The 25482-nt window shown below is 42.6% G+C and overlaps 1 protein-coding gene across 1 annotated transcript; it reads left to right on the top strand.

Moving 5' to 3' along the window:
• The first annotated feature begins 10944 nt into the window (after window positions 1–10944).
• DNAJC28 (DnaJ heat shock protein family (Hsp40) member C28) lies at window positions 10945–15572 on the top strand. The gene is made up of 2 exons (XM_082654376.1): window positions 10945–11218; window positions 12733–15572. The coding sequence occupies exon 2, from the start codon at window positions 12764–12766 to the stop codon at window positions 13922–13924; it is 1161 nt and encodes a 386-aa protein (XP_082510502.1). The 5' UTR covers window positions 10945–11218; window positions 12733–12763; the 3' UTR covers window positions 13925–15572.
• Window positions 15573–25482: the final 9910 nt, after the last annotated feature.

The following is a 25482-nucleotide window of genomic DNA, read 5'->3' as shown; positions in this document are numbered from 1 at the left end:
TCTTGCACTGTTGGTGGGAATGTAAATGGATAAAGCCACTATGGAGAACAGTATGGAGGTTCCTTAAAAAACTAAAAATAGGGGCTTCCCTGGTGGCTCAGTGGTTGAGAGTCCGCCTGCCGATGCAGGGGACACGGGTTCGTGCCCAGGTCCAGGAGGACCGCGGCTGGGCCCGTGAGCCACGGCCGCTGAGCCTGCGCGTCCGGAGCCTGTGCTCCACAACGGGAGAGGCCACAACAGTGAGAGGCCCGAGTACCGCAAAAAAAAAAACAAACAAACAAAAAAAAAAATACCGAATGCTAACACACATATATAGAATCTAAAAAAAAAAAAAGGTTCTGAAGAACCTAGGGGCAGGACAGGAATAAAGACGGAGACGTGGAGAATGGACTTGAGGCAGGGAGGGGGAAGGGTAAGCTGGGACGAAGTGAGAGAGTGGCACGGACATATATACACTACCAAATGTAAAACAGATAGCTAATTGGAAGCAGCCACATAGCACAGGGAGATCAGCTCGGTGCTTTGGGACCACCTAGAGGGAGATGCAAGAGGGAGGAGATATGGGGATATATGTATATGTATAGCTGATTCACTTTGTTATAAAGCAGAAACTAACACACCATTATAAAGCAATTATACTCCAATAAAGATGTTAAAAATAATAATAATAATAAATAAATAAATCTCTGGAGAGCCTTTGAGGAAAAAAGAATTTGGATGGTAAACAGATTTTACTCATTTCTCATTAGCGATTAGAATAAAGAGATTTTATGCATGTGTGGGCATGCACGTGTGCATGAACACACAGATATGTGCATATGAGTGCATATGTGCATATGAGCAAAAATTAAAAAGAGATTACCTGGACTTCCCTGGTGTGCAGTGGTTAAGACTCTGCGCTCCCAATTCAGGGGCCCCGGGTTTGATCCCTGGCCAGGGAACTAGATCCCACATACATGCCACAACTAAGAGTTCGCATGCCACAACTAAGGAGCCCACCTGCTACAACTAAGACCCAGTGCAACCCAAATAAATAAATAATAAATATTTTTTTAAATAAGAGAGAGATTACTAACTCAATGCATTATCAAGGGTGTGTAGAGTAACAGGCAATCACCAATATGCTGGTAGTGAAAAGTGGTTCATCCCTTTCAAACATAATTTAGCAATATTTATTTATTCACAAAATACAATGGCCATCTTTCCATGGCTTTGCCTAGAGATCCATGTCAATCTTTTTACAGGCTGTAGAGGATAGGATGCCTCATAATTTATTTCTTCAATCTCCTGTAGTTATTTGATTCCCCCTGCCTTTTTTTGCTCTTATAATTAGTGGTTCAAATGAAACTCTTGGACCCTCTTCCTGAAATTTTCAGATGTAATCAAGATCCTAAAGTTTGTGTGAATTGTTTTTATGCTGATCACGGCCTTTTAAATGGAGAATTTATTGATTAAGAACATTCTGTCATTGTTACTTTGTTTTATGTATTTTTGTCACGTTAATGGTTTGGATAAAAAAATCTGATTTTTCTTACTAGCAGAATTTTACTCCTATACCTAGAGAAGAGGAGAGAAATGTTTTGTGGTTTGAATCCTCTGAGAAACCAGTCAGCATTGGAAATGAGACAGACACCATCATCCCATCTCCCACCTTTAGGCACCCAGTTGAGGATAATAAACGGTCCTTGAGAGGCTGGGTGGATGGCAAACTTCAGTGATTCTATTTTCTACATGAAGTTTTGAAACTTGGAGTGCATTTCAGAGGCAAGGCAGGGAGAAGGAAGGAGATGAGAGGTGTAAGGCAGGAGAACAGGATGCCTACAGGCAACTTTTAGGAAGTTTTGCTTGGTGGCTTTGAATGGAACCCTCCCCTCCGTGTCCTCTAATCTTCGGCAAAATGTCCATTTTTCATTGACATCTTATAATATGAAGAGAAGTACCCAAACCTGCTCCAGAGCTGTAGGAGGCAGCAATAAAGGCTTGCTGAGAAATTATTTCTTATTCTTAACACTTTTGTCAGCTGATGATTTGGACACAAAGAATATGTTTAAATATCTAATAAATGGGGCTTCCCCGGCGGCACAGTGGTTAAGAATCTGCCTGCCAGTGCAGGGGACACGGGTTCGAGCTCTGGTCCAGGAAGACCCCACATGCTGCGGAGCAACTAAGCCCATGCGCCACAACTACTGAGCCTGCGCTCTAGAGCCTGTGCTCCACAGCTACTGAGCCTGTGTGCCACAACTACTGAAGCTCGCGTGCCTCGAGCCCATGCTCCGCAAGAAGAGAAACCACCGCAATGAGAAGCCCACGCACGGCAATAAAGAGTAGCCCCCGCTCGCAGCGACTAGAGAAAGCCAGTGCACAGCAACAAAGACCCAATGGAACCAAAAATAAATAAATAAAACAAATAAATTAGAAAAGAAAATCTAATGAATGACTTAACAACAGTCTGGTACTACTAACTACATTTTGAAACAATTTCTCCTAGAGTTGAGATTGTTAATTTAGAAAGCTCTGTGCCAAGCCGACATGCAAATACTCTAGCACTTCTTTTCCTTCTGCAGCACTTCAGCATGTTTGTCCTCTGGATGGGGAGGGTCATAGGAAAACATCGCGCAGTAGACTCTGCCACTAACTGTATGGCCTTGGGCATGTCATTTTTCTCTCTCAGATGAGTAAGACTACATGATTTCGAAGGTCCCCTCTAGTTCCAACATTCTTCTATTCCTTGATTACCAACTCTAGCACATCATAATAGATCTAGGGGGAAAAACAGGAAAAAGAGAAAAGAGAGAAAAAATGGTCCACAGCAGAATCCCCGATCCTCAGCATTATTGACATTTTGGGCCGGATAGTTCTTTATTGTAGGGGCTGTCCTGTGCACTGCAGATCTCAGGGTCTACTCAGTTTGCCTCAGATGTGGTCAATGGAACCCCTGCATCAGTATCATCTGAAAATGCATTAAAGATACAGATTCTGGCTCTCTGCAGCACCACAGAGTTAGAATCTCTAGAGGCAGCATCTGGAATTATTAAGAAGCTCCTCAAGTCACTCTTTTGAACACTATAGGGTGAGAACTCTGCTCTAGGCCCTCCCAGTTCAAATCTGAAGAGAGCCATCAAACACTACTCTGCTCGAATTCAGATTAGCCCAAAAGAAGGAAAGAGCCTCCAAGTTCCTGATTCTGACTATTGAAACACTGAATTCAAAATAAACCCTGACACAGTGCTCACCACATCCTTTACAACATTAGCTCTTTGAATCCACACAGCAATATTACCAGGTGGATACCACCATCACTCCCTTTTTATAAATGAGGAAACTGAGGCACAGAGGAGTTAAGTCACTTGCCCAAGAACATTCATCGAGTGCTAGGCATATCCAAGATTTGAGCAAAGGCAGTATGGATCCAGGGCACATGTACTTAACACTCTGCTTCACTTGAATAGATCCGTCAGGACACAATGGCAAAGCAAGGAGTTAATCAGGGAAAGAGATGGGCAAGAAGCGGCCTCCTGGAATCTAGTCAACTCTGAGTTTGGGAAAATCATGAGCACACAGTAGGTTGCACCTACTCAGGAGCAATCAGAACAGGACATGAGCAAACTTGAAAGTGTTCCCCAAGCTACACACAGAACTGCCCATACAGGGCAGAAGCCTCACGGGCACAAGAGGCTTAAACACAATCTCTTACTAACGTTGGTTCACCAACAAGCTACTCTGACCCAGAAGCAACTTCCAGGAAGCCAGGCCTAAAAATACCATACTCATCCCTGGCAGTCTGAAAACTGTGTGCATGTCCAAGGCTGTGCCCTTTCAGGAACGATCAGAGAGGAAACCTCCAAGTTATGATTCCCTGGCTGAACATAAGGCAAAAACATAAATTCCCTGAACCATGATAGCCACACACACATACAACGGTAAAGAGCAAAAATCTAACTGGCTAGGAGGGCTTAAGCACAACCTTTGCCCAGTAAGTGTCTTATTCCCACGCAGAGGCAACCCCTAAATAGCCATGTTAAAACAGAAAAGCAAGGGCTTCCCTGGTGGCACGGTGGTTGGGAGTCCGCCTGCCGATGCAGGGGACACGGGTTCGTGCCCTGGTCCGGGAAGATCCCACATGCCGCGGAGTGGCTGGGCCCGTAAGCCATGGCCGCTAAGCCTGCGCGTCCGGAGCCTGTGCTCCGCAACGGGAGAGGCCACAACAGTGAGAGGCCCGCGTACCGCAAAAAAACAAAACAAAAAAACAAAACAAAAAAAACAGAAAAGCAAGAGGGGAATATCTGAGCAAGAACATCAGAGGCTACACATTGTGGAGAAATAGACTTGGCAGAATTAGTTCAGCCAACTCACTAGACAAACAGACAACAAAGCAAATAACAACCACCTTTAGAGGGGGGAAATCAGTATCCAAAGTTGCTACAATATATTACATAAAATGTCCAATTTTCAACAAAAAATTACAAGACATGCAAAAAACAGGAAAGTGTGACCCATATACAGGAAAAAAAGTAGGTAATAAAAACTGCCTTTGAAGGGGCCTGAATGGTGCACTTTGCAAAGACTTCAAAGCAGCCATTATAAATATGTGCAAAGAATTAAAAGACGGGGGACTTCCCTGGTGGTCCAGTGGGTAAGTTCATATGCCGCAACTAAAGATCCCACATGCCAAAACAAAAATCCCACGTGCCGCAACTTAAGACCTGGCACAGCCTAAATAAATAAATAAATATTTAAAAAAAGAATTAAAAGACGGTATCATGAAAATGTCTCATCAAATACAGAATATTAATAAAGAGATAGAAATTATTTTAAAAGATTCAAATAGAAATTCTGAAGTTAAAAAATATAACATTTGAAATGAAAACTTCACTAGAGGGACTCAGTAGATTTGGGTTTTTTTTAAGTTTTTATTTTTATATTTTTAACTAATTAATTAATTAATTTTATTTATTAGGCCATGTTGGGTCTTAGTTGTGGCATGCGGGATCTTTTGTTGCGGCACACAGGCTCTTTGTTGTGGTTCACGGGCTTCTCTCTAGTTGTGTGCACAGGCTCCAGAGCGTGAGAGCTCAGTAGTTGCAGCATGTGGGCTCTAGAGCGCATGGGCTCGGTAGTTGCCCTGCAGCATGTGGGATCTTAGTTCTCCAACCAGGGATCGAACCCGAGTCCCCAGCATTGGAAAGCGGATTCTTTACCAATGGACCACCAGGGAAGTCCTCTCAGTAGTAGATTTGAGCTGGCAGAAGAAATGGTGAACTTGAAGATAGATCAAATAGAGATTATCCAACCTGAGGAACAGGGAGAAAAACGAATGAAGAAAAATAAACAGAGCCTCAGAGAAATCTGACACCATTAAATACACCATCAAATGCATAATGGGGGTGTCAGAAGGAGAGAAAGGGATGAGAAAAACAATTGAAGAAATAATGGCTGAGAACATCCCAAATTTTATGGAAAAACATTCATTTACCATCCAAGAAGCTCCATGAACTCCAAGCAGGATAAACTCAAAAAGATTCACATCCAGACACATCAGAGCCAAAATGTTTAAAGCCAAAGATAATGAATGTACATGGTAGTAGATACCAGGGGAATTCGGATCACACAGGACTTTAATTGTTGAACAAACCCAATGCATAAGAGAAAAAGAACGCAATGGATCTTAACTTCAGATAAAAATTCTTTACCTATAAATGAAGTCCCAGGTTTCCCAAGGATTGATGAAGGCTTTCCACCCTGCAGTTGGGAATCTCAAAAAAGGAAAGAAAGAAAAGAAAAGAAAACGGTAACTATGTGAGGTGATGATATGTTAGTTTGTTAATTAGCATGGTTGTGATGATTATTTCACAATTATACATATACGAAATTATCAAGTTGTGCACCTTACATGTATACAATTTTTGTCAATTATACCTCAATAAAGCTGGAAACAAATTTTGAAGGATGAGAAAAACATAGTGTTGTGCTGTAAAGCGGTGATTTTGATAAACAGGTTGGGTAAATATAATATGGGTTGGAATCAATTCAAATCTTGATTCTCAGGCAGCTGATGTGCATTTGTTTCCCTATTAGTAGCCTGCAAGTAGAGTGAGGTATATACATTATTCATAGTTCCAAGGAACAGAAGGCACTAGAGATCAGCACCAGTCAAATGCAGATAATTCAGGCTCAAATGACAATAAATCAACATGTTAATTCGATGCCAAATATGGAAACTGGCATCCTGGGTTGGGAAAGGCAGTTTTCCATAGCAAATGTCCACAAATCCTGTGTGTGGCCCTTACTGACCACCTTAGAATGGTTCAATAACTGGGTAACCCACCTGCGAAGAGGGAAAACGGGAAAATATCTAAATGAGTGTGAATCTCCTCTTTTCCTGGGTACCTTTTCCCAACACCCCTAGCCTTTAGGTCTTTGTTATGCTAATTAAGTTAATCTACTGCCTTTTTAAAAAAAATTTTGGCCACACCGTGCAGCATGCTGGACCAGAGATAAAACCCAGGCCTCCGCAGTGAAAGCACTGAAACCTAACCATTAGGCCACCAGGGAATTCCCTCGTTGTCTTTCTTTTAAAGCTGACACTGCCTACAGCCAACTCTGCCTTGATCAAATAGAGTAAAAAATGAATTAATACACTCAAACTAACATAATACTGTACCTCAACTCTATTTCAATAAAATAAACAAAAAAATGAATTCAGATGAATTGAGAATCATATTTCATAGTGAATGAATTGAGAAGCATATTTCATAGTGCTTCTGGGAATTGTAGCTTCAGAAGATAAGATTCGCAAACATCACTGAAAAATATGTGATTTTAGGATGCAAATGGAACGATAAATCAATCTTCAGGGGAGTATGATTTTGGTTACTACGGCACCACAGTTATTGGAAATAAATCAACTTCTTTGCAGTTACTACAGAACCAGCAAATGAAAGAAAGGGGAAAAGAAGAAACAGATGGATTAAAACAGAGTCCTCACTTGCTTAATTTTCTTTTTTTAATATTTATTTATTTTGGCTGCAGCAGGTCTTAGTTGTGGCATCTCCGTTGCGGCATGCGGGATCTTTAGTTACAGCATGAAGACTTCTTAGTTGCAGCATGCATGTGGGATCTAGTTCCCTGACCAGGGATCGAACCTGGGCGCCCTGCATTGGGATCTCGGAGACTTAACCACTGGACCACCAGGGAAGTCTCGAGCCCTCACTTGCTTTAGTCAAAGTGTGAAACTACATCTGAGAGTACAAAGAGAAAAGAGGTTACTTTTGTAGTGCCATGCTTCTTGCAGTAGCTCAGTGAAGTATTTAATATAACTATAAGGTAAGAAAATTTGTTTTCTGGTAACTTTTAAAAAATATCACACATCTATTTCCCACCCACTCAGAAACAGAATTAATGATTAAGTTTTGGTGTGCTAACTAAATTCATGCCAATTCTCTACCCTCCCTTGTTTATGGGGAAATTTGTTTCAAAATGCTCAACTCTATTCTGAGAGCATGGAATTATGAAAAAGATGTTCCAGACTAGGAAATGTCACACACATCTAATCCAACACACTTTAATTTAAAACCAGCCCTTATGTGTAAGATTATACTACAACCCAGCTGACAGACTGGAGGTAATAATTAGACTTTCTGGAAAATAATAGACTGAGGTTCAAGCATGTTGATTTGAATCATGACATACCTTAAAGTGGTTAACAATTTTATATAGAAAATGAACAGGTTTTTAAAAGTCTGTGGAAGTACTTCCCTGGTGGTCCAGTGGTAAAGAATCTGCCTTACAATGTAAGGATGCTGGTTCGATCCCTGGTTAGGGAACTAAGATCCCACATGCTGCGGAGCAACTAAGCCCGCGCGCCACAACTACTGAGCTCATGTGCCTCAACTAGAGCCCGTGTGCTGCAGACTACAGAGCTCACGTACCCTGGAACCTGCACACCACAACTAGAGAGAGAAAAGCCACACGCCACCACTAGAGAGAAGCCCACGCACTACAATGAAGAGTGTGTGCGCCACAACAAAAGATCCCGCATGCCTCAGTGAAGATCCCGCATGCCACAACTAGGACCTGATGCAGCCAAAAATAAATAATAAATAAATCTTAAAAAAAATAGTCTATGGAGTTCAAATAAGCGAGGTAGCATGATCACATTAAAAACGCTAGTCAACCAGGAATTCCCTGGTGGTTTAGTGGTTAGAATTCGGCGCTTTCACCGTGGCCTGCGTTCAATCCCTGGCCGAGGGAACTGCCAACAAGCGGCACAGCCAAAATTAAAACAAAAAAAAAGCTAGTCAACCTACGTGTTTGGTTCTGACTCTAAATGTGATCCTCTGATCACTTCTTATAATCTTTAGGACCGTTGACTGCAGAGTATGCAGGCACCTTCTACAAGGAAAAGAAGTAGGACTTCACTGGTGGCGCAGTGGTTAAGAATCTGCCTGCCAATGTAGGGGACACGGGTTTGAGCCCTGGTCCGGGAAGATCCCACATAGCCACAACTACTGAAGCCTGCATGCCTAGAGCACGTGCTCCACAAGAGAAGCCACTAAAATGAGAAGCCCACTTGCCACAACTAGAGAAAGCCCACAGGCAGCAACAAAGACCCAACACAGCCAAAAAAAAAAAAGAAAAGAACTATATTTTAATTCTTTTATTTGTTTTTTTTTTTCCTGTTTTAATGAGAACTATATTTTCAAATGGTGGACTCTTTCTTCCCATAACTAAACTGAGGAAGACCTGCTGACTTAAAAGTCCATGGGGAAGGGGGGGCTTCCCCGGTGGCGCAGTGGTTGAGAGTCCGCTTGCCGATGCAGGGGACACGGGCTCGTGCCCCAGTCCGGGAAGATCCCACATGCCGCGGAGCAGCTGGGCCCGTGAGCCATGGCCGCTGAGCCTGCGCGTCCGGAGCCTGTGCTCCGCAACGGGAGACGCCGCAACAGTGAGAGGCCCGCGTACCGGTTAAAAAAAAAAAAAAAAAAAAAAAAAAAAAAAGTCCATGGGTTGCGGATTCCCTGGCAGTCCAGTTGTTAGGGTTCTGCGCTTCCACTGCAGGGGGCACTGGTTCCATCCCTGCTGAGGGAAACTAAGATCCCAGATCCCACAGGCCATGTGGCATGGCCAAAAAAAATAAATAATAATATTGTATCTATGTTAAATCTGCTGAATTTGATAACAGTGCTAGGATGATGTAAGAGAACGCCCTTGTTTTGAGGAAAAAAATACTTAAGTACTTTAGGGTAAAGGGACGTAGAACATGTAATTACTTTTAAATACTGAAGTACTTTGGGTAAAAGAACATAATATATGCAATTACTTTTAAATAATTCAGAAAGAAATACATACATGGAGAAAGAGAGAAAATGGTAAAGCAACTCTTGGTAGCTGAACCAATACCAGAAACTGCCTACCTCCACCATTTCATATAAATAAGAAAAATAATCCCCCAAGTCAGTTAGCTAATTTACACTTTGCAGCTGAAAGCGTGCTTTACTGATAACTCAGCTGACTCCAATTCACCTTCTACATGTACAGAATCACACTATAGAATTGACATTCTGAAAACAGAAATGGACTTAGAGTCCCAGTAACTTACAGAGTCTAGTCACTTAACCAAGTCACTTAACTGCTCGCGGTTAAAGTATAGTTACTTATAAGATGCGAACATCAAAATGGCATTTGTGATGAGTGCATTGTAAAATGCAAAGTGCTATATAAGTACGGGTGTTTCTAAAACTGTGTTTCTGCTTTTTTACCCTTTTATAGCTTTGTTTAAAATGTTGGCTAGAAGAGTTAAAACTTGTAGAAACATTTTCTTTCGCACAGGAGTTCTTCTACGCTCATTGTTTGCTTATAAGGAAATACTTCTGAATAAGAATTTAACCATTTTCTGCACACTACACAGAAGGTAACAAATTATTACACTGTCTATAACTCAGAAGCCTTTCTAGGCTAGTACCTATTTCTGGCTTCTTTTAGGAGACACAATCATAACAAATATATTTAATGTGCCAGGCATTGTGCAAAGTGGCATACGTACATTGTGTAATTCTCACAAAAACTCAGTGAGTTCGATGCAATTATTATTTCATCATCAGTAAAATGGGGAAAACAATAGCAATTACCTCACAGGTCTGTTGTAAGGATTTGAAAAGACTATATATAGAGCATTTAGCACAGTGCTTGGCCAAAAGTAACTGCTAAATACAGTTTACCATTAGTTAGTACCTTCATTTTACAGATAAACAGACACAGAAAAAAGGCAAGTGTAAGCAACAGGATTTTCAACTCAGGTCTGACTCCCCAAGTTTCTGCCGCTTTCTTTCTTCTTTCTTTTTTTACAATTATCTCCTCGTACAGTAGGGGGGAAAAGTAAATCCCCATTATAGTGGCTGAACTTAAAGCCAGGAAACACCTAATTTAATTGTCTTCGACTGTGCTTACCCCCTACCAACGCCAGGCAGAGTGAGCTGCTCACTACGTTCTTGAACTAATGAAAGACTAGGTTTCTAACCCGGGTGAGCTAGATCTTTCTGGGCTGGGTAGTTTCCTCGTCTCTGAACTGGTGTCCCCGGCTGCAGACCCGAAGAGGCTGTTCAGGTCCTGTTCGGGGAAACGGACTTGTCTTCCCCTCCTCAAAAAACAATTTACCGAGGGCCACTGCCCTCCGACCCACTAGGACTTGAAGGATCCCAACCTACATTCGCCTACGGTAACTCCTATATGTCTCCACCACCTGCACGGCGACCTTCTCGGAGCCCGGCTCTACCCGCGCCTTCCTCTTGGCAGACGCAGGCGCAGGCGCAGGCGCGCGGCAGAGTTCTGCGCGCGCCGCACTTCCCGGCAAACTACAGCTCCCAGAATCCCCGTCGATCGATCCACCTCCCACTCGAGGTGGGGGCGGAGGCGGAGCAGATTGTCTGGGGCGGGGCGTATCATCTTGAAATGTCCTGCTTGTGTCCTCTTGGGAAGTGTTCGTTTTAAAAGAGATTCTGGGGTTCCCTGATAAGGTAGGACATCTGTTCCTCTTAGGTATAATACTGCCCTCCGCACCCCGAGGGTTCCCTCAGTGTAAAACGCAGGTGGTCTAGTCCAGCGGAGACACTTGCCCCCGGCCACGGCGGGGAAGCCTAAGGAGTGAAGGGTCCATCGCCCACGCATGCGCACAGGCGTAGCATGGGGGCGGGAGCCGCTGAGCCCCTTCCCAGCATCTGAGGTGAGTAGGGGGCGGGGCGGGGCGGGGCGGGGCGTGTCCCGGGTTGGGATTGACCACTCCCCCGCGACGGCCACAGTTCGCACAATCACTACTATCCCAATCAACTCTGAAACCCCCAGACCCCAATTGTCCGGAAAATTGGAGTCCCCAGGAGCTCAGTTTTAGCGTTTATACATCAAAATACTGTTTTCAGTTAAACCACTTCCAGCATTTCACTGCCATTATCTGTGTACAAGACTTTCTTCTCTACTATACCGTGCTTTTTGTTTGATTTGGGGTGTTTTTTTTTGCGGTACGTGGGCCTCTCACCGCTGTGGCCTCTCCCGTTGCGGAGCACAGGCTCCGGACGCGCAGGCCCAGCGGCTGTGGCTCACGGGCGCAGCCGCTCCGCGGCATGTGGGATCCTCCCGGACCGGGGCACGAACCCGTGTCCCCTGCATCGGCAGGCGGACTCCCAACCACTGCGCCGCCAGGGAAGCCCTACCGTGTTTTTTTTTTTTTTTAATAAATTTATTTATTTTTGGCTGTGTTGGGTGTTCGTTGCTGCCTGCAGGCTTTCTCTAGTTGTGGCGAGTGGGGGCTACTCTTGGTTGCAGTGCACGGGCTTCTCATTGCGGTGGCTTCTTGTTGCAGAGCACGGGCTCTAGGTGCGCAGGCTTCAGTAGTTGTGGCACGTGGGCTCAGTAGTTGTGGCTCACGGGCTCAGTAGTTGTGGCGCACGGGCTTAGTTGCTCCGCAGCATGTGGGATCTTCCTGGACCAGGGCTCGAACCCGTGTCCCCTGCATTGGCAGGCGGATTCTTAACCACTGCACCACCAGGGAAGCCCTATACCGTGCATTTTTAAAATAATAGCGAACATATTGGGAGGCCTCACCTTTCATCTTGGTTTTCCGGCATGCAGCAGATAGCTCCTTCCTAACAAGCTGTAGAGCTTAAAGTCTTTTGGACACTTGATTCTATTCAATTTAGTGTCAGACTAGGTACATACTTTGTCATGTTCTCTGATTGTTTCACGTATGTCTTCTCATGACAGGACTCCTTGGGACGATAAAGACAATGATACACTCACTAACTAAAGTAATGGTGGTGCCAATGAAATTTATAATCTGCTGGGGATACAGACAATTAAGCAAGGGGCTTATTGTGCCCTAACCCTAACCATTTTGCTTACAACTTGCTGTGGGACTTGGTTATGTTGCTTAACCTTCTGGGCCTACATTTTCTCACAAAATGAGAAGATTGGACTAGATGATCTCTCAGAACTTGCCAGCTCTAAAATTCTGTGGTTAGTTAGTGAGGAGTAGAATCCAGATTATATCATAATATGTTAATGCAAAGCATCATCAACTTCCATTTCTCTGCTAACATAAATGGAATATAGCTACAAGAATTTTGGCAGCAACATTAGAAAGAACTACCCCTTGTTGTACTGTAATTTAATCCTTATTGCTGAAAATATGAATTTAGCTGATAATACAACTGTCTTCACCCTATATTTGTTGTCGTTTTATAGATCATTGCTAGGAAGAACGCTGGGTACAATAATGAACACAGTGTATGTGATGATGGCTCAAATCTTAAGATCTCATCTGATAAATGCTTCAGTGATTCCTAATCGAATGAAAATGGGTCCATATCTTGGTGTCATGAGAACTAGAATGATGTCAACTCATAAATCCAAAAAGAATATGAGAGAATATTATAGGCTGCTGAATCTGGATGAAGGATGCTCTGCAGATGACGTCAGGGAATCTTTTCATAAGCTTGCCAAGAAATACCATCCAGATGGTGGCTCTAATACTGCTGATTCTGCAACATTTATAAGGATCGAAGAAGCTTATAGGAAGGTGCTTTCCCACGTGATAGAACAAACAAATGCCAGACAGAGTAAAGTTGAAGAAACAGAAGAAGAAGAAAAAAAATTCAAATATAACACACCCCAACACCGGCATTATTTAAGTTTTGAGGGTATTGGTTTTGGGACTCCAAGTCAACGAGAGAAGCAGTATAGGCAATTTAGAGCAGACCGTGCAACTGAGCAAGTGATGGAATACCAAAAGCAGAAACTGCAAAGCCAGTATTTCACCAATAGTATAACTGTTAAAGATGTAAGACACAGTAAGGAACAAAAGATAACTCAAGCAATAGAACGTTTGGTGGAGGATCTCATTCAGGAATCAATGGCAAAAGGAGACTTTGACAATCTCAGTGGGAAAGGAAAACCTCTAAAAAAATTTTCTGGCTGTTCATATATTGATCCCATGACTCACAACCTGAACAGAATATTGATAGACAATGGATACCAACCAGAATGGATCCTAATGCAAAAGGAAATAAAGGATACTATTGATCAACTCAGAGAGGCAATTTTAGTGTCAAGGAAAAAACTTGGGAATCCAATGACACCAACTGAACAGAAACAGTGGAACCAAGTTTGTGAGCAGTTTCAAGAAAATATCAAAAAACTAAACAAGCGAATTAATGACTTTAATTTAATTGTTCCCCTTCTGACCAGGCAAAAAGTCCATTTTGATGCACAGAAAGAAATTGCCAGAGCCCAGGAAATATATGAGACGCTTATAAAAACACAAGAAGTCACAGATAAAAACCCAAATAACTTTGATCAGGGAGAAGGAGAGAAAACACCTGGAGTCAAGACAGGTTTCTTTAACTGGATGAATGTGTGGCAATTTATTAAAACATGACCATCTCGTTGCTCACAGAACTGCCCCCAATCATTTTCAGTAGTACTGACATCACACATAGAGGCTGAGATTTCTTTCTGTAACACAAGAGTCTGAGAACTGTGTGCCTCTGTACTTTTCACAAAACAAGTCACGTTTCCAGTGATGTGTAGATGAGAGAGCTGTAAGAAACTAAGTCAGAGAAATATTCAACCAGCTTTGCTCTGAGGATATGGCAAAACAAGAGGAGAACTTACTTTTAAGGAAACAATTTAATACATTTCAGTTCGTAAATGTCGGTCATCAGGTGAAAGGAGTTAGGATAGGGACTCAGGCTGGGAATCATAAAGGGTATTCCAAAGTCTTAGTGCAGTTTTAAACTCTAATTTAAAAACATTTGTTGTTTGCCATCTTCAAACATAGGTACTTCAACAACAACTAAGAATGTATCATGAAAGGTCACAAAATGAAAGAAGTATGGAATGTAGGCAACTAAACCTCCAAATGATGTATGTTTTTCACAAGTTTGCTGCATTTATACACCTGAGGTTATTAAAGTACAAATTTTTCTAAGACTTTTGGGACATTCTCTATATGGTTGGAAATGTTAAGATCAGAAAATTAGCCTCGTGGAGTTATGACACTCTTCTTTTTTATAAAGCCCTTCTCTCTGGGTACTGAATAAAGAAACCACCAAATATCTTGGTTATACTTTTTCCTGCCTAACTTCATGAGCCATTGGCAGATCCATCAGCCAAGCTAGCTGATTTAGCTATTCTAGAAATAGACTCCAATGTCCACTTTTAAAGAGTTTGAAAGTATTTTCTGACCTTTCAGAGGTGGGGGAAAAAAAATCCTTGGGCTCAATGGAAACAAGATTTCACCTTTGGCTTCATCTCTAATCAGAGTTGAAGTGTTAGGTTTACATAAACCTACCTGAAGCCTTTCTTTGTTATGTATCAAACTCCCCAGAGGCTTTTTCAGTGATATGAAAATCTCAGTTTACTGTCTTAGGGATCCAATTTCCTGTCTTAGGAACCCTTTAATAAACAAAGATACGGTACCCACTTGCACCTTTGGCAAATGACAGGAGATTGACATCCATGAGATTGTGTCTCAACCACTTTCAGAAAGACCTGACTTCTTTAGGTTTGTGTAACTGCCTATTCACAGAATCCGGCAACTAGAGGATAATGGAGAGTGGTCAAAAGGAGCAGGTCTGTTTCCTTATTTAATTCGGAGCGCTGTACTATGGAAGTGCCTCAGAAGCATGTCACTTGCCCCTCTGATTTTGGAAGAACAAGTTATTTTGTAAAGTGTGTGATAGTTAAATAAAATTACATCTTCAAAAGGAAATTTCAGACCTTTCTGCTTACGTGATGGGGCATTAATTGGCATATGTCATTACTTTATTGAATGAGTCATCATTAGCTTCTGCAATGACATATTATTCTAAATACAATTGTGAACAGTGTGAAATAAGAGTTTATAATAAAAGCTATAGTTCCAAAACATTTTAGAAGGCTATGATTCTGTGAATCTTCTTAAATATTAGAATTAGATACCTAATTACATTGCAGCAACATATATGAATGAAACCATTTTTGCTATTAGATAATGAGAAGTCAAAGTTATCAGGAAACTCCAGTAATTCCTAATTTCAGCACAGCACACTTTATGTTTGTAAATGTTGTCTATGTTAATAAAGTTAATAAGGTTAATTAATAAAGTTAATTTTAATGATTAAAGTTAATTTTAATGATTGTTCTATAAACAACTAATAGTAATAAAAAGCATATTTTTGCCTGGCCGTCTAAGTTAATCTTTTTTGTCTTTTTTATGGATAATGTTAAAACTGACAGAGACATGGACTATTCTTTTTTTTTTTTTTTTTTTACTATTCTTGTTAAGAAGGCAAATTTGCCTATGTAAAAACAGATTCACTTATTTAAATAACTACGTTCCAGGCCAGAAAAAAAGATTTGGGCTGGTTCATTGGAGTTTGTGGAATAGGAATCTGACACTTACCTCTGTTTTGATGTATTGTGTTAGCCAAAAAGTTTGTTCCGGTTTTTCCGTAACATCTCATGGATGTTGGTGACCCAGCAGCTTGAGGATAGATCCTCAGATCACGGATCACAGGCTTTTATCTCTGAGTTGTGTTCTTGTTCTGTGTGCCTGAGGTTCGGCCTCCGTCAGTAGTCTGGTCCCTCAGGACTATAGTTTTAAGTTCCTTGATAGAACTACTACATTATTATTCATTTTCTTCATCGTGCTCCCAGGATATAGCCCTGGTTTGGGGGGTACCCCTCCTAGAGATGGGTGTCCCCTGTAACGTTGTCTCTATGGCTGGGGCCGTAGTTCCCTGCTACCAACTGCCTGAGTCCCCATCCCTGGGCCTCAGCCCCCTTCTGGGACATTTCCAATACCTCTCAGGCACAACTCATTCTGATTTGCCTGTTCCTAGAAGTACTGATTTTCCTTTTCGACAAAGTTCTGTTCATTCAACATATGGTTACTGAAGTCCTGCAAGGCAATCCACCATTCCACCATCTGGATTCTCAGAAATCAGTAACTAGGGTGGGGTGCAGCAAAAGGATGCCTCACCCCCAAATGTAGCCCTCAGATACTCACTTTGCTTGGTATTCCTGCTACCACTGCGACCTAGCTCCAGGGGCGGGGGCTGGGCAGGGGTACGAGGCTTCCTCTCCTTCTCTGGCCTAAGGGCAGACCCAGAGGTATTGTTATAATACCTCTTGCCTGGCTGAGACCAGACTGGAACATCCAAACACAGCTTTCCTCAAGGCTCAGGGATGACAGAAAAGAAAGGAAGACAGTCCCTAGGATGGGATGATACAGCTTGTGACCCTCTCCAGTTTGCCTCGGAGCCCAGTCCCCAGCCTGCTGGGGAGGGAAAGAGCACACCCCTCTTCCACTTTTGTCAGGGCCCTCAAGTGCCCTCAGCATGCCTCTCCTCCCCCACATCTAGGCTAGGAAAGTAAGGTCTTAAGGCAGGGGTCCCCAAACCCCAGACTGCGGACCAGTAGCGGTCCGAGGTCTGTTAGGAACCGGGCTGCACAGCAGGAGGTGAGCACCGGGCGAGCGAGCGAAGCTTCATCTGCCGCTCCCCATCGCTCCCACCGCCCCCACCGCTCCCCATCACTCACATTACCGCCTGAGCCCTGAACCATCCCCTCCCCTCCCCACCCCCTCCGCCCCAGTCCATGGAAAGCTTGTCTTCCACAAAACCGGTCCCTGGTGCCAGAAAGGTTGGTGACTGCTGTCTTAAGGGACTTCCTTTACCGCTAAGACTGATTTCAAAGGTCTGGCTTCCTGTTCAAAGACCCACATCTTTCCTAGGTGATTGATGTCCCCCCATCCCCACTAAGTGGCAGATCCTACCTGAAGGTTTCGACAGGACAGATAACATCTGAATACACTCCAGTAAGATTAAGATTGTTACAAGAGACCTACTCACAGTTGTGTGTGTAGGGGGTGGGAGGTCTTTCCTGGTGCACCAAGAGGACCTTGTATTGAGGAGCATATGGTCCAGTGGCAACTTGGCTTTGGCATTTATAGCTGGGCCTCTGTGCTCTCTGTGGTTTTATCCTGCGGGGGAACCTGGTTCCATGGCCTCATCCTCTCAGCTCCTCCATTCAACCACAGTTTATGCCATGATTGGCCCAGCCGAGCCCCAAGATTCCCAGTGAGCTTTGCTTAAATGGATAGTAGACAATTGTTGTACTTTTGGTTGCCCATCATCTTCCAAATAGTCCACCCATATTGATGACGGCATCTGTCATTCATCTGGGGAGGATGTGGTTCTTAGCACAGGAAGTCAGACCTTTGAAGTTGGTCTTGGCAAGAGAGAAAATCCTAGTTCACTTAAATATGCTCAGAAATGGGTGCCTGACCTAGACTGCCAACAAGACTTGTCCTTGGGAGACATGTGTTCTGAATGAGGCATGGGAGGAAATGCGTTGGTTCTCTGTGAAAGTTCCACTTGGCTGGTACAGGAAGGCAGTGGCTGCCAGGTGGAACTGCTGGCCCAGAAGTGGCGTCAGTGCTGGTGGCAGTGGCACTCAAGTTCCTGGCGTCTAGTGCATGGTGGCCACAGCCATTCCTGTGTTTTTTTCACCAGCCCAGTTCTTCAGTGTGGTTTTAGGCATTGTTCCTGGAAACAACCTTGAGCCACTTTCTCCACCCTCCCCAAACTTCCAGTGTCCTTTAGTAAATCCCTTTTCTGCTTAATCCAGCTAGAGGCAGGACTGCCATTTGCAACTAAGAAATGTGACCGATACGGATGAGATCATGGGAATTTCATGGTTTGGGGATAAACAGGCACTATACACTAGATTGTAGGGCCTGGGGCACGTGGACTCATTAAACTTTCAGCTCTGCCACTTTGTAGGTGTATGATCCGTGACCAAACCTCACGGACCTACAGGTTTCTCAGGTGTAAACGAATGCTTCTTATGAGGATTCAATGATCTATTGTACGTGAAGAATCCTGTGTGGTTAATGAAACGCGATGAGCACTCCACCCTAAGTATTAAATTATGTACCCTGTTGTGCTAATATAATAATAAACAGAAGTTTTTATTATTTTTAAGATTTGTTGAAAAAAAATGTTCCATAGTTCTTCTCTTGGGGAAGTATCGATTTCAAAGCAAATCTTGCCAGTTTCAGTCAGTTTCCTGCATTGACTGAAATTTCTCCGTCTCATCTTCAGCTAGCTGCAGGCTTTAAATGAAAATGTAGAAGGCAGTCAAGAAAGACCACAAATTGTATGATTCCATTTGTATGAAAAGTCCCGAGTAGGCCAGTCTGTAGAGACAGAAAGTAGATCAGTGCTTGCCTAGGGCTGTAAGGAAATGAGTGACTGCTAATGGTGACAGGTTTTCTTTTGGGGGGTGATGAAAATGTTCTGAAATTGACTGTGGTAGTGGTTGTACAACTCTGTGAACATAGTGAGAACCATGGAATTGTGCCTTTTATTTTTTTTATTATTTTTATTTTTTTGGCCACGTCACACGGCACGGTGGACCTTAGTTCCCTGACCGGGGATCAGACGCACGCCTCCTGCAGTGGAAGGGAGAGTCTTAACCGCTGGGGCAGGGAAGTCCCAAGAACCATGGAACTGTGCCTTTTAAAGGAGTGAATTTTATGGCATATGAAAGCTTTTATTAAGAAGAGAAAACAGTAAAGGACAACGCAGAGGGGTTCTGCTTTTGGTAGGTTGCTTGCTACTTTTCTATAGGCAAGAAATATCTTCAGAAGCATAGGAAACGAGAACTATTTTATTTTATGTTTTAATTTTTTTTTGAAGTTTTAAATTTTCTTGATTTTTTTATACAGCAGGTTCTTATTAGTTATCCACTTTATACATATTAGTGTATATATGTCAATCCCAATCTCCCACTTCATCACACACACACACACACACACACACACACACACACACACACCGAGAATTATTTTAAATTGTGTTAAGCAGAGAAATGACTGCCAATGTTTTAAGAATTTTATTTTAGATGCTTTTATGGCTGCAGCAAAAATTGATTATTACTTACCAATTTCTGCCAAAACCCCACGAAACTTTGCTAGTATTCCCAGGCCTTTGTTACTGTGTCTTTCTTACAACAGATAGCTACTCTTACCAAACTGAGCAGTGGCCTTACCTAAACAAGAATCCATAATGTGGAGAAAAACTAGATAAAAACAAATGCACATTTTGTGAAAATGACTGAGAGAGAGTGGTCTTTAATTACATATACAGACTTTTTACTTTAAAACTCAGCAGGTGATCAAGCAGTAGTTGCGATGTCAATTCCCATTGTTTCCTGTTACACATCCTGTTGCCCACAGCCTGTGGGGAAACTGAGGTCTAGGGAACCTACCTGCCCTCTCTTCTCTTTCTTTTCTCCAACCCTAAGAAAAAGCATCCTAAGAAGTCATGATTCCATGGCCTTCTGGACACAGGGAGCTGGCAGAGGAAGGCAGAGCACGTGTGCATGCCTCTGGGTCCCACTTTTATGGACTTGAGTATCCTGAGAGGTTTGGAAGATACTCATTCTAAATGTATCGATTACAGTGCCTGCCTGCCCACAGTCCCACAGGGGCCAAAGCCATTGGCCTGAGGACAGGGCCAATCATCAACTGGATGATGAGGTGTTACATAGTTCAATAGGTAAGGTTCTTTATTTGGGGGAAAAAGATTATTTTAAAAATTTGTATGTATATAGTAAAAAATCCAATCAATGAAAAAGGATAGGCAATAAACAAGTGAGTTCCTCTTTACCCCAGACTCCTCCAGATCCAGACCTCCTGAGCCTACTTCCCAGATCTAATCTTCATCAACAATTTCTTGCTTATCTGTATTATGGATGCTGTAACAAATGACTGCAAACTTAGAGGCTTAAACAACACAAATTTATACTCTTACAGTACTAGAGGCCAGAAGTCCAAGGTGGATCTTACTGGGCTAAAATCAAAGTGCTGGCAGGGCTTCATTCCTTCTGGAGGCTCTAGAGAAGTATCTGATTCCTTGCTTTTTCAGCTTCTAGAGGCTGCCTGTATCCTTGGCTTGTAGCCCCTTCTTCTGTCTTCAAAGCCAGCAACAGCAGGTGGAGTCCTTCTCATGTCACACGATTCTGACTATCCTGCCTCCCTCTCTCACTTTTAAGGACTTTTGTGGTGACACTGGGCCTATCCAGATCACCCAGCATAATCTCCCTATTTTAAAGTCAGTTGAGGGGCTTCCCTGGTGGCACAGTGGTTAAGAATCCGCCTGCCAGTGCAGGGGACATGGGTTCAAGCCCTGGTCCGGGAGGATCCCACCTGCTGCGGAGCAACTAAGCCCGTGCGCCACAACTACTGAGCCCACGTGCCACAACTACTGAAGCCTGCATGCCTGGAGCCTGTGCTCTGCAACGAGAGGCCACCACGACGAGAAGCCCGTGCACCTCAACGAAGAGTAGCCCTGCTCGTCGCAACTAGAGATAGCCCGTGCACAGCAACAAAGACCCAAAGCAGCCAAAAATAAATAAATTAATTAATTAATTAAAAAAAATAAAGTCAGTTGAATATACATGCTACTATGTATAAAATAGATAATCAACAAGGACCTACTGTATAGCACATGGAACTCTACTCAATATTCTGTAATAACCTATATGGGAAAAGAATCTAAAAAGGAGTGGGTATATGTATATGTATAATTGAACCACTTTGCTGTACGCCTGAAACTAACACAACATTGTAAGTCAACTATGCTCCAATACAAAACAAAAATTAAATTAAAAATGAAAAAGAAAAAAAAAGTTGATTAGCAACATTAATTCCATTTGCAAATTTAATTTCCCTTTGCTATGTAACATAACATATTCAGAGATTCTGGGATTAGGACATATTTAGGGGGGCCATTATCCTGATACCACAATATCCTTTCAAAAATTTCTGCACAGCTGACCCTCAAACAACACAGGTTTGAACTGTGCAGGTTCACTTATATGTGGTTTTTTTTTCAATAAATGCGTACTACAGTACTGCACGATTCACAGTTGGCTGAATCTGGGATGTGAAACCAAATCCAAGTTATCCTTGGATTTTTGACTGCACTGCACCCCTAACGCCTGAGCTGTTGAAGGGTCAACTGTATGTGATTTATATACCCACACTGTCTCTCCATTGCTTTCACAAAAATACACAAATGTGAGCACACTATACATATTCTTATGTTTTTCTTCACCTGCCTATTAATATATCTTCAAGATTTTTCCAATTCAACACATATAGCGCTATCTCATTATCTGTTAAACCAGCATGAGATTGTTGTATGCTCTCATGGAAAGTAGAACTAACCAATACGGAGCAAATGAAATAAACAGCAGTGCAAGTTTGCACAAAGACAGATGACAAGGCATCGAGAGGGCAAACGCAAGCTGAAGTCATCATGAATCAGGAAGGTGATAGGGCGTAATAACGAGCCATGAGGTATGAGATACAGAGAAGGCGACAAAAGCCCACACTTGTTGAACACCTTCCTTACGTTAACTAACTTAATCTTCACAACAATCCTATGACATAGGTATTATTATTAACTGTTTCTGAGAGACGGAGAAACTAAGACACAGATGAAATAACTTGGCATGCAGCTAGGAAGTGGCAGAGTTGGGATTTGAATCCAGACTGACTATAGTTGGTCTGATTCTAGATCCCTGTTGTTACCCACACACCAAGCTATGGTGTTGGCAGAGAGGAAACTGGAGCAGATCACATTACTGAGTGATGATTCCAGAACTCCAGACACTGAGGTTCCTGGGGCTGCTTTGCATTCAGTGTGTGGGTTTTTTTTTTTATTTTAATTTTTATTGGAGTATAGTTGATTTACAATGTTATGTTAGTTTCAGGTGTACAGCAAAGTGAATCAGTTATGCATACACATGTATCCACTCTTTTTAAAACTTCCTTCTGCATATAGGTCGTTACTATATGTTTGGAGTAGAGCTCCCTGTGCTGTATAGTAGGTAGGATTCAGTGTGTTTTCTAGCTGGATTATTATTCTTGTCCTTTATTTCCCTCGAGGTCCCTGCCTCCCTGACTAACTGTAACACCAACGAGCAAGAGGAAATGTGATGTAGGGGAGAGGAAATGAATGGGCTTCAGAGCTCGAGAGACTTGAACTCAGATCCAGGGTTTTCCACTCGCTAGCTATGAGACCTTCTTGGGCTTCTGTTTTCTCACCTGTCAAATGCAGGATTGTTGTAATCCTTTGAGAAGATGAACATGAAATGCTGGGTGCAGGGTGCGGTCCTCAGTGGTAAATCAGTGGTTCTCAGCAGAGGCATTACTGCCCCCGAGAGGACGTTTTGGAAATTTGTGGGAGAATTTTCAGTTGACAAGGTGATTAGAGGGGCACTACTGGCCGAGCTTCTGTTTAGCCCATTTGGACCAGTATGTCATGCTGGCTGGCACCTATTCTGATTGGTTGGTAAGTCCATGGAATCCTAGATTTATTTTTATTAATTTTTATTGGAGTATAGCTGCTTTACAATGCTGTGTCAGTTTCTACTGTACAGCAAAATGAAATCAGCCATACATATACATGTATCCCCTCCCTTTTGGACTTCCTTCCCCTTCAGGTCACCACAGTGCATTAAGTAGAGCTCCTTGTGCTATACAATATGTTCTCATTAGTTATCTATTTTATACATAGTATCAGTAGTGTATATGTATCAATCCTTATCTCCCAATTCCTCCCCCTCCCCCTCTCCCCCTCCCCTTTCCTCCTCCCCCTTTCTCCCTCCCCTTTTCCCCCTTGGTAGCCATACATTTGTTTGCTATCTCTGTGAACCCTAGTTGTTGAGTATTTCTTTTTTTTCTTTTTCTTCTTTTATTTTTTTTGGCTGCGTTGGGTCTTTGTTGTGTTGCATGGGCTTTCTCTAGTTGCAGCAAGTAGGGGCTACTCTTCATTGCGGTGCATGGACTTCTCATTGCAGTGGCTTCTCTTGTTGCGGAACACAGGCTCCAGGTGCACAGGCTTCAGTAGTTGTGGCACGTGGGCTCAGTAGTTGTGGCTCGCGGGCTCTAGAGCGCAGGCTCAGTAGTTGTGGCGCATGGGCTTAGTTTCTCCGCGGCACGTGGAATCTTCACAGACCAGGGCTTGAACCCATGTCCCCTGCATTGGCAGGCGGATTCTTAACCACTGTGCCACCAGGGAAGTCCCTAGTTGTTAAGTATTTCAAATATCACCCCTGATCACAGGCATTCAGGAGGTGAGGCCAGGGATGTCGGGTGTTTTGCAATGTACAGGTGGTTGACCAAAATGAGGGATTGTTCTGTGTCCTGCTCAACATTCAAATGTCCCACCAGACATTCATGTGGGTGAATACTCTGTTTATAGTCATCTAAGCCTAGAATGGGATTATATTTTACATACAAATATGACATAATTTTGCATGATTTTAAATACACTCATTTTTTCCCATAAATACAACTACTGTGAAAATTGTACTTCATTTTCTTGGGAATATTACCAAGAGTTGTACCTCATTTTAGAAAAACATGGCACCATGGCTTACGGCATTAGAATTACCAGTACTACATGCCTACTGGAGTTTGCATTTGCAGTGCTGAAGGCAAATATGTACCAGAGGAGATCAGAGATCCCTTTTAATTTAGAAGCAAGTGTTATTAAATTAGTGGAGGTCATAGCTAGTGTCCAAGACGGTCCCTAAAAATCCCCTTTCTGATAGTCACATTTTTTTGTGTAGCGCTCTCCCACAATAGAACAAACATGATGGTATGCTCTGTGTGACCAACAGAATATAGCAAACGTGATGGTATATCTCTTCTGAGGCTAGAAGCTTCCTGCTCTCACGCTCTCTCAGATCAGTCACTCTGAGTGAAGTCAGTTGCCATATCTTGAGGCAGCCTTGTGGAGAGGCACATGTACTCAGGAACCAAGGTCTCCAGCCAACAGCCATGTAAGTAAGCTCTATGGGAAGCAGATCCTCAGGCAAGTCTTCAGATGTTTGCAGCCCCAGCTGACAGTTTTATTATAAGCTCATGAGGAATCCTGAGCCAGAACAACTCAACTAAGCTGCTCTCAGATTCCTGACCCTCAGAAATTGTACAAGATTATAGATAAATAGTTGATGTTTCAAGTTGCTGATGTTTTGGGATAATTTGCTAGATAGCAATAGATAACTAATACAGAAGATATACATGAAACTCAGTAATCTCATTAATTTCATCAATAAGCATTGTTTAAAAAACATTTCATATGTGTTACCCTTCTAGTATAATTAAAGTCAATCTATATTATAAAAATTACGTGTTGAAATGATTTATTAATTTTGGGGTCACCTATTGTATTTCTGTCTTATACTGTCCCCAGAGACCTTCCATCTAACTTCTTTAGGGTTTCTTTTTAAAAAATTTTATTTATTTTTGGCTGCATTGGGTCTTTGTTGCTGCATGCGGGCTTTCTCTAGTTGTGGCATGCAGGCTTTCTCTAGTTGTGGCGAGTGGGGTCTACTCTTTGTTGCAGTGCATGGGCTTCTCATTGCGGTGGCTTCTCTTGTTGTGGAGCACAGGCTCTAGGCATGCCGGCTTCAGTAGCTGCAGCACGCGGGCTCAGTAGTTGTGGCACGTGGGCCCTTGAGTGCCCAGGCTTCAGTAGTTGTGGTGCATGTGGGATCTTCCTGGACCAGGGATTGAACCTGTGGCAAGTAGATTCTTAACCACTGCGCCACCAGGGAAGTCCCTTTATGGCTTCTTATACTACTATACTACTGTATATTTTTCTGACCCATCCTCTGTTCCCTGTTACCCACTGAAGAATTTGTCTCCGTATCAGTCTTTTAAACACTGGTGTCTGAATATATCCTTGACATACAGTACTTGTAATATTTCATCACCACCTCTTCCTGTGTCACAACATAAATGGTTATTTTAACATGACACATAAAAAATCCTGACTCATTTGTGAGAGTATCATACTTCTCATTTTCTCTGTATGTATCTCTATTTAAACTGAGATTATGTCCCCCTTTTTCTGTTCTAAAACTAGTTTT

Source organism: Grampus griseus, assembly GCF_964374135.1.
Source record: "Grampus griseus genome assembly, chromosome: 5".
NCBI classification, from domain to species: Eukaryota; Metazoa; Chordata; class Mammalia; order Artiodactyla; family Delphinidae; genus Grampus; species Grampus griseus.
The sequence above is the reverse complement of the archived record's forward strand: the minus strand, read 5'-3'. Positions and strand labels throughout refer to the sequence as shown.

Excerpts from the sequence above, each read along its gene's own strand:
- DNAJC28 (XM_082654376.1), top strand. The coding sequence starts at position 12,764 with ATGAACACAGTGTATGTGATGATGGCTCAAATCTTAAGATCTCATCTG.